This window comes from Benincasa hispida, chromosome 3, assembly GCF_027475165.1.
Source record: "Benincasa hispida cultivar pf3 chromosome 3, pf3_genome.v1.1, whole genome shotgun sequence".
In the NCBI taxonomy this organism is placed as follows: Eukaryota; Viridiplantae; Streptophyta; class Magnoliopsida; order Cucurbitales; family Cucurbitaceae; genus Benincasa; species Benincasa hispida.
The window spans coordinates 16,466,462-16,475,349 of record NC_143480.1 but is presented as its reverse complement, the minus strand read 5'-3'; the positions used below and the strand labels follow the sequence as shown (position 1 = coordinate 16,475,349).

Sequence of the window (8,888 nt, the reverse complement as noted above, 5' to 3'; positions counted from 1 at the left end):
AAAAGCTTTCAAAAAAAAAAATTTAAGAAAAAAAAATTAGTCTCTATTAATATTTATTTTTAAAGAGGATTTTCAAAGATTAAAAAATAAGAAAAATTATTTACACAAAATAGTAAAATTTTAATATTTTTTTATAGAGACTGATAGGTATCTATCAATATTTTTTTTTTTACTATTTTTTAAAATGTTTGATATTTTTTTCTATCAGTAAAATTTTTTCTATTTTTAAATTGTGAAAATATTAATATTTAATTTAAGATTTATTGAGATTTAGAGATAAAAATAGAATGTATTTTAACCTTAAACTTTAATTTAACTATGAATTTCGAATTTAGGGCTGAACTCAACGTTCAACAAGATGGAATTAAAAGTTAGAGTTAAAAATTGAATGGGCTTCTCAGGTATTTAATAAATATTTATGGATCAATTAATTATAACAAACTAAATAGAAAATGAAAATTGGGTGATTGGAAAATGAATAAATAATAATATAATACCGTCTTTATACTTTCTCCGGCAGATTCAGTATAACTCTCACTTTCTCTTCTTCGATGGTAATTTCGGAGTAAACGGCGAACAAAATCTCCTCGCCGATGTAAAATTCCTCCGTTCTTTTCATGTTTTGAAGATGATCATGGATGTTTGCCGCCCTCGCGACTTCTTGGATCGAATAATGGAGCGATACATTCGCTTTTTCCCCTGTCTCTCCGATCCTGGTACGCCTCAAATTATTTTTTCCCCTTTTGAATCCATCGTTTGCAGACTTTGGAAACTGAAATGGGAACTGAGTAATGGATGCAGCCTATTTTTCCTTTTCCCCATGTTTTTATTTGGTTTGGTTTCACTAATTTATACCTTGCCTTATCTGAATTCTACTTGAACTTGAGGCTTTCGTCGTTTTCTGATTGTTGTTTCCTTTCTTATCGTCATCATTGTGTTTTTCTCGTGGATTTTGATTATTTGGGAAGTGGGTTTCAGTTCGAAGATCTTCGTTGGGATTAAAAGTAGCATTGGTGATGCTGCACCTTGTTTATGCTGGACTTCTCTTTGCATTCGACCGGCATTTGATTGAAGAAGCTAAAATTAAACCGTGGTATGTTGTTATTTGGTATTGGTTTGAGTCATCTAAGTCCGAAGAAAACTGGTTCAACTGCTCTGAGATTATACTGGCCGCTAAGTTTATTTTGTGAATTTATGCCATTTACAACTTGTCAACTTTAGTTTTTCTGTGTTCATCAATATAATTTCATTAATTTATCGATGTGAAGTTCAGTTGGGTTCTCAAAGTGGAAAATACAAAATTTCAAGGGTAGATAGTTTCCTTCAAAAGAAAGGAGAAGCTATGGATGTGATTTAATTTATCAGTACCTTGACGAATCTTTCAAGGAGGTTGTTAAATCCTTCAAAGTTTGGAGTCATGAAAGCTATAATACTGTATACGTGACTTTGAAGACAGATTATACCACCTCTTGTCTCGTGGGTTGCTTATTTCCTTGAGCAATGTAAAATCTCTGCGTTCATTTGTAGCCCTGGCCTTTGTTGTAATCTGAGATTAACATGGTGTAGGTCTCAAAATAGATGTGCTACCACTCATGAATTCTTTCTGCAATCTTTTGGTAAATTAATATGTAGAAAGTAATCAAGAGTCTTGCCAAATTGCAATATTTAGACTTGGGAGAGGCATTGGGGCATTTGCTAGTGGTTGTTCCGTTCATAATCTATGGTTGCTAGTGTTAGTACTTAGATCATTATGGTTACTAGTTCAGACCAGCTTCCTGTAATTTTTCCTGTCTTACATTAGTTTCCGATATCTTTCTTTTTTCTGCACAATTCTCAGGTACACAGCTTCATATTTCTTGCTTTTCGTTGCTACCCTTATTCAATACTTTGTAACATCATGCTCGTCTCCTGGGTAATGGCAACTATCTTGTGTTTCCTTGAGATCTCTTGTTAAGTTAGTACCTATATTCTGCCTTGCAGGAAAATTTGACTACTTTTTCTTCCTTTTCCCCTTCTGTTCTCAGCTATGTCCTTGATGCAATGAGAGCTGCTAATGAGAAAGATATTGCTGTTAGAAAGGCATCAAAGTAAGTTCTATCATCTTTTCTGTAGCAAGTATTTTTTGTGTATCATATTCTCTGTACTTAGTGAGAGAATAACCAATGAATATGATGTAAATTTAAATTTTCTTAATATATATGTTTTCTAAATGTTTAAGCAAAGACAACCTGCTTCAAGCAAAAATGTAAATGTGGTTGTTACTATAGACTGGAAGCCTGCCGAAAAAACTGTTCAGGCAGATGTAAGTTCGTGGGCAAAGATGGTGATGGACATGTATCCCCCTGGAACATCACATAGGTAACTTTTTAACTTGCTTTAAGAAGAACATTTTTGTTTCTATTTTTATAATGTGTAATTTCCCTTTATCGTATATATCATGTGTACTCTATAACATTACATGGTTATTTGCAGTGGTTGTCATCATATTTAATTGAACCTGTTGAACTGATTGTGCTTAGTTTGAATATGGAATGGAGGATAGTTTGTTTGGCTTTTCCAGAAGCTTATGTCTTGGACTGAAGTAAATCCTTTATGAATATGGATGCATGTTTTAAAATATTTGATAAATAAAGGCCAATTTGGGACGTAAATTTTGCAATTGAACATGCTTTCTTAGCTTTTTATTTTTCTTTTCTGTGATTTTGAGAAATTAAACCAGCATCCAGTTTAATCGCACCCAATTTGACATCTATGCTAAAATTACTACCTATCGGGGGCTTAAGGAAGACAATGCCTTAACTACTCCTTAATTGCAAAAAAATTCTATTCTTTAAATACATTCATGTGCGCGAAGGTGAGGGAAATTTTAATTGATATTACTGCTCACTGTTCTCTTTCTTTTGCAGAAATTTTACGTGCTCCTATTGTCATGTAGAGCAGGTACTTTACACCACGTCATATTACACTCTGAGAGTTCTTGGGTTAATCTTATCATTGGTTCAATCAAGAATCTTGTATGCTCATAATCTTGTATTTTCTTTTTTGTTTCAAAAGTAAGGGGCTGTATAGAAGTAGTTTTGAAAAATCTGTTTAGTTGCTTAGACAAATAAACTTCTTTTAGCAACTGTTTTTGCTAAATTTTAATTCTACAAAACATATCGTTGTTTTTAAAAGCAGCCCTGAAGCTTTTCAGTTTCCACATTTTAGTACTTTTATTTTATTGTAAGAATTCTTTAATTGGATAATCTCTAAGATAATTAGCTCTGTAAAGAATCTTCGGAATATTTACTCTGATTACCTTCGAGTTTTCTCTTCATGCCATATATTGTAAGGGTAACATTATTATATTATAATACTAGACAGATGGTACCACAACAAAAAATTGTTATGGAATTGAATTGGAAAGTTAGTGAGTAAAATCTTTCAGAACTTCCTGTTCATTTCAGTTGCAAACATATTGTCTAATGAAGTAGAACCTATGGACTGGTACTGAGACCTGGTCTGGTTATAAAAATGATAGACGGGTTAGCTATTATTTCTGTGAATTGAAAAATGAGTAGCTTATTTTGGATGGTCATCACTCTGTAGCCTCCACGGACGAAGCAGAGTGATATCCACATCACTCTGCTACTTATTTATCTAGTTTTAGTCTTCAACTTCTCTTTCATTAGTCCCCCTTTTCTCCTTGTACGTTTGTAGCCTCCACGGACGAAGCATTGCCATGATTGTGATCGATGCGTACTTCAGTTTGATCATCACTGTGTTTGGCTTGGGACATGTATTGGCCAGGGCAATCATTGTCGATTCTGGTGGGTTTACAATTTTTACATATCACAAATAGTCAACTTCATATAATTGCCGTGGTCAGTACTTTTTGTGTGAATCTGTCATACATCGATTTACCTGTTTTTCATGTTATATGAATTTCATGTTGCATGGATGTAAAATGTCCCTAAGTTCTGATTCACTATATAAGTTGGATATATTGTAAAAAGCCTTGGATCTAACAAAATAATGATAGGATAAAAAAAAACTTCGTGGGGCTTCAGGAGATGATGAATTTTCCACAAATTTTTTAACTATCAGATGGTAGTTGTTGGTGCTCATGCTCCAGAATGTTGAACTAAATTACACTATTAAACGGTTGGTGGATAGTTGCGGGAAAAAAAAAGATTTGCTTATTTTTGTTATCGGACTTATTCTGTGTGATGATTTTGTTGAGTCTTTCAGTCTGATTGTGATGTAATGATGATAATTGAAATTGTATGTGTATTTGATGATATGTTTTAAGTTGTACAAATTGTCATTGTAGAATATTATTGCTCTTATAATTCTTACTACTATAATTCCTGGTCCGTTTAAGATATATTGCCTTTACAAAATGTAGTTTTGCTCTTCCAACCTAGGTGGTACATTTTTGAGGAGACAGCTTTATGTTTGTGGACTGGAATATGGTTCATTTCATACCTCAAGGCTGATATAGCACGGGCATGGTATGGGTATCCTTCCTATGCTTTTGATTCAGTAAAAGTTTTTAGCACTACTGTCGTAGTATTTCATGGTTATTTCAGTTATCAAATCATCTTTGTTTGCATATGTAGAAGCTGATAGGTTTTGATGTGCGCACTGTTGTAGTATTTCATGGTTAATCCATGAACTTACTAACTGATGCTGAAAAAGGATTTTTGAATGGTTTATTGTCAGGTGGAAGGATGTCATTGTCATTGTACTGCTGATTACCTTATCAATTGCCTTGATATTTCTACTTCTCTTGCTTCTATTTCATAGGTACTGTTAATTACCACCATGCTTGAGCAGTCTTGGACAGACTTCTTAATTTAGTAGTTATGACCCTTGATGTAGTGACAACATTGTTTCGTTTTGCAGCTATCTTGTTCTTACGAATCAGACTACGTACGAACTTGTTAGACGTAGGCGAATCTTTTACTTAAGGTTTGGTCATCTCTTTCAATCTCGTGAAGAGGCTTTTCAACAAAACCATTTCAGAAAACTTCCGTTAAAATTCGTATTGCATATTGTCTCTGGCATGTTATATATTACTTCCAAGATATTATGCTTTGGACGAGCATTTAAATTTGGTTATTTGCAGGAGCATTCCTGAAAGAGTTTATCCCTTCAGCAAAGGAGTTTGCCGTAATTTGTACGATTTCTGTTGTAATAGAAGCAACATATATAACTTGGAGCCCCTGCCTTCGGCTCAGGTACTCAAAGAGAGATCAAGACCATACACGTGTTCAGACATCACGAGGTGTAGATGCTGCTGATTTATTACAATGTACCATTTGCTTAACATTCTTTCATGTTATCATTAGATTGTGGTTGGTGCGGGGAGAAGCTTGCTTGTCACTTGCATTTTATTTTCCCCCTTGAAATAGCTGCAGCACAATTTTAGAGCCTTAGGTAACCTTTTTTTTTCTCTTATGGTGTAAAATTGTTTGTGTCTGATGAAATAGATGCTTTATGATCCTATTAAAACTTGGTCCTCCATGGACCATTTTACTTCTCACTTTCTCAAATCATAAAAGTTTAATGGAGTTGGTTTTTTTGGCTGAACTGGCTGAATTAGCTGGGCGAAGTTAGCTGAATAAAACTGATTATCAAGGGGCAGCAACTGAACCAAACATTTTGGGTACGGGTTCAGCTTATGCCTCCCAAGAAACATTTGAGGTTCAAATCTGAGTTCAACTTATAAACAGTGAAGAGCTAAATTTTTAATCAATATATTTCAACAAATACCTATAAAAGTTGCATTCTGAACATCGTCATCTCTCATCTGTTTACATACAGTATTTGATTATAGGGTAGTGTAACAACAAAATGAATCTTAAACTACTGATTTTAGGTTTATTTGAATGCAATACGGTTGAGTAGTTAACATGCCACTAAACCAACCCACAAAATCAAAGCAACGTTCCAAGTTCAAGTTTTCCTGTACTTGAGAGCTTCGAAACGAGCTGCAAGTGTGTCATAATCAGGCAGCTTGGGGTGAACACGAGACGAAGGTACTGGTGGAGGATTCCGATCAGGGGGTCGACTAACACCTCTGCCAGCTCCTTCGTCCATTTGAGTTTCTTCTTCACAATCTGATTCATCAAATTTTATGTCCGTGGGATTATAGCTATGTCTCCTGTAAGCCATCTCATAATCTGTATTTACATTCCCAGTGTCCTCATTCTTAAGGGAGGAGCACCTGCCAAAGCTCTGAGTTGGGGTTGTTCTCTCTTCTCCTGTCTTGAACCGATGATCCATATTATGAGAGTTGGTTGGGGTAGAATTAGCAGGAGAGCCTCCAAATCCGAGACCGAAACCTGAGTCTTGAGCATCCCGATTCAAGTCTTTGTTCGCCAAATAGGCAGCTGCCTCAGCAGCAGCAATTGCTTGCTTTGCTGCTTTTGCAGCAGCTTCTGCAGCTGATGCTGAATCTTGAAAGTGCATACTTTCATCCTCTCTACTGTTCCTGGTTCTGCATAAGCAACAAAATGACGGCAGAAGTTAAGCGAAAGTGTGAGAATGAGAATACTGCTCCAATGGAATATATCAAATGGTTCCAATGGTTGAGATATTCCTTCCTTACCTTTCATTTTGAGCATTGTCTCCAGCAGAGTGGCTTACTACAGGCTTCACAGGTAAGCTGGCAGCACTTACAAAAGTCCGAGGCCCTTCCTGTTTAAACAACAACCGAATATATCGTTACCATAACAAATTTACCATCAGAGGAGATAAGAAGAGGGAGAATAGAACAGACAATAAGTTCTTCAGGAGGCTTTAGCAGCTCTTTCTCAGATTCTGTTGTATCCCATTCAATCTTGTGCTCCTTAGCAATCTCCTTCATTATTTTAAGCTTCACTTGACCCGTTGGAGTTCGAACCGAGAGCTTGTCAATCAGCTGTAAGCAAATCCAAACAATTCAATACAAGACCAATCCCCTTTGAAATGTAAATTGAACTATAAAAGCAGACAATGTTGTAGTTACCAGCCGATTCACTCCACAGTTAGGCCTCAGATCAATGGCAGCAGAGACGAAATCCTTCCCATATTTCTTCTCAAAAACATTCCTAAGTGCAGAAAGCTCTGGAATTTCCGAGCACCTCGGAGCTGCAAAGATCAAACTAGCAACCCCTTCCTTTAGATCTGCCGGACATTGCCTGCAGCAATTGAAATACTCAACAATCAACATCACAAGAAAATCCAGCCAGTACAAAATTTCTATTAGGATAATTCTTCTTAAGTTTACCTTTGTTTTGCTATTATTGATAATCTAGCTACAACTAACTCACAGAAGAGCTCGATTATCTCATTCGCAGCTAAAACATTCTGTTCTCTTATCACATGTTCAACCTGCAAAAACAAGCTTCAAAACTTCATCTCTTTGATTAAAACATTTTAGAAACAGAGGAACAAGTGAATGACTCACCCGAATACGAGCAGTGGCGTCCTGACCAGACTGAAGTAGCAGAGCAATGTCGCGTCTCATCTGCTTCACCACCGCCTCTCGTTTGTTCCTCAGTAGCTTTATCCTCGCCACCGCCATTTTCGCCGCCGTTTTACTGTCATCAAAACCCCACAAAGAAAATGAAATCAAAATCAATCAATTCCTATTCCTATTACAAAAATCGATGAAAAAAGAAAACCCCATTTCTCAAAAAATTTCATAATGCCCTCGAAATCGATGGGCAACATTTACCCAGGTGAATCAGAGAAAAAAAAATCCGAAACCCATTTGTGAGAAACAAAATTAGTACCATTTGGAGGAGTTGAAGCCACGGCGGAGGAGGGTGATGAATTGCTTGACGATCTTGACGGAACGAGCGGCGGCTTCAGTGGCGGCACTCATGGCCGGGGGAAAACGAAGGGGAAATGATTAAGGAGGAGGAAGAAGAAAAGCAGCGTTAAGGGAGTGTGGAAAAGTGAAACGGTCTCAAGGACAGTGAGGGGCATAAAAGAAAAGGGGGGATCAGAGAGGGGGGTCCCACTGCCAACCCCACCATTTTAGAGGGTTCAATTTGCAATAGATTTTTCTTCGATATAGCCGTTAGAGAGGATTTGGGGGAGTGGGAAGGAAGAATCCGATGTAGTTTTAGTGGGGGCGTGAGATTGGAACACGTGGCCAGATAAACTGCCATGTTGGCATGATGTCATTTCGGAAGCGTTATGTTTGACCAAGTCAAATTTTATAAATCTCAGAAAAAATAATCAATAATTTGGACTTTACATTTACGCTTTCAATTTTAAAACATCGTGTAAAAGGCTTCCTAAATCCATTAATCTCAATAAAATAAAATTTTGTAGAAAAATCAATTTAACTAAATACACAAATTAAGCCTCGAATAACTTTGTCAATTTTTCGTAAATTTCCACAAAAAAAAAATATTTTTATTCGTTGGGACATTGTATCATAAATCTTTAAATACTGACACGTGATTCTAGCAACTATTATTCTATGGCTTTAGAAATCATACATGGCACTTCTTGATATATCAATGAGTGACTCATGAGTGTTGTTGATTAGACGAGTCAATAACTCTTAAATTTTCTTAAATTTACAGCAAACATAAACAAAACTTATGCATCTAATGAATTTACAGCATGACACTAGAATATAAAAAAAAAAAAGAAAAAAAAAAAAGATGGGTTTTGAAACCCTTACCCTTGAAGAATCAAATCTTCACATAATTTTCTTCCAAGAACGGTCACGAAAAGAACAAGATCCACAATTGACATCACCACTAGGTTTCCTCATTACTTTCAAGATGAGAACCCAAGAGTTGTGCGCTCCAATTATTTTGGTGAAGGAAGGGATTTGAGAGAATTTTTCTTTTTAGAAAGCAGAGTGAGAAAGCATAAAAATAATATAGAACTTTTATGTA

The 8,888-nt window shown here is 35.8% G+C and overlaps 2 protein-coding genes across 2 annotated transcripts; one reads left to right on the top strand and one right to left on the bottom strand.

Moving 5' to 3' along the window:
- The first annotated feature begins 486 nt into the window (after positions 1-486).
- Positions 487-5,522, top strand: LOC120074076 (DHHC-type zinc finger family protein). The gene is made up of 11 exons (XM_039027062.2): positions 487-716; positions 979-1,093; positions 1,838-1,912; positions 2,025-2,087; positions 2,224-2,358; positions 2,907-2,940; positions 3,700-3,809; positions 4,407-4,493; positions 4,705-4,788; positions 4,888-4,953; positions 5,111-5,522. The coding sequence occupies exons 1-11, from the start codon at positions 629-631 to the stop codon at positions 5,283-5,285; spliced, it is 1,032 nt and encodes a 343-aa protein (XP_038882990.2). The 5' UTR covers positions 487-628; the 3' UTR covers positions 5,286-5,522.
- Positions 5,523-5,717: 195 nt separating this feature from the next.
- On the bottom strand, positions 5,718-7,940 carry LOC120074075 (Regulator of Vps4 activity in the MVB pathway protein). Its single transcript, XM_039027061.2, has 7 exons — positions 7,764-7,940; positions 7,436-7,568; positions 7,256-7,359; positions 6,995-7,166; positions 6,767-6,907; positions 6,596-6,684; positions 5,718-6,484 (listed from the first exon to the last, which is right to left on the bottom strand). Exons 1-7 carry the CDS (start codon positions 7,853-7,855, stop codon positions 5,941-5,943), a joined length of 1,275 nt encoding a protein of 424 aa, XP_038882989.1. The 5' UTR covers positions 7,856-7,940; the 3' UTR covers positions 5,718-5,940.
- Positions 7,941-8,888: the final 948 nt, after the last annotated feature.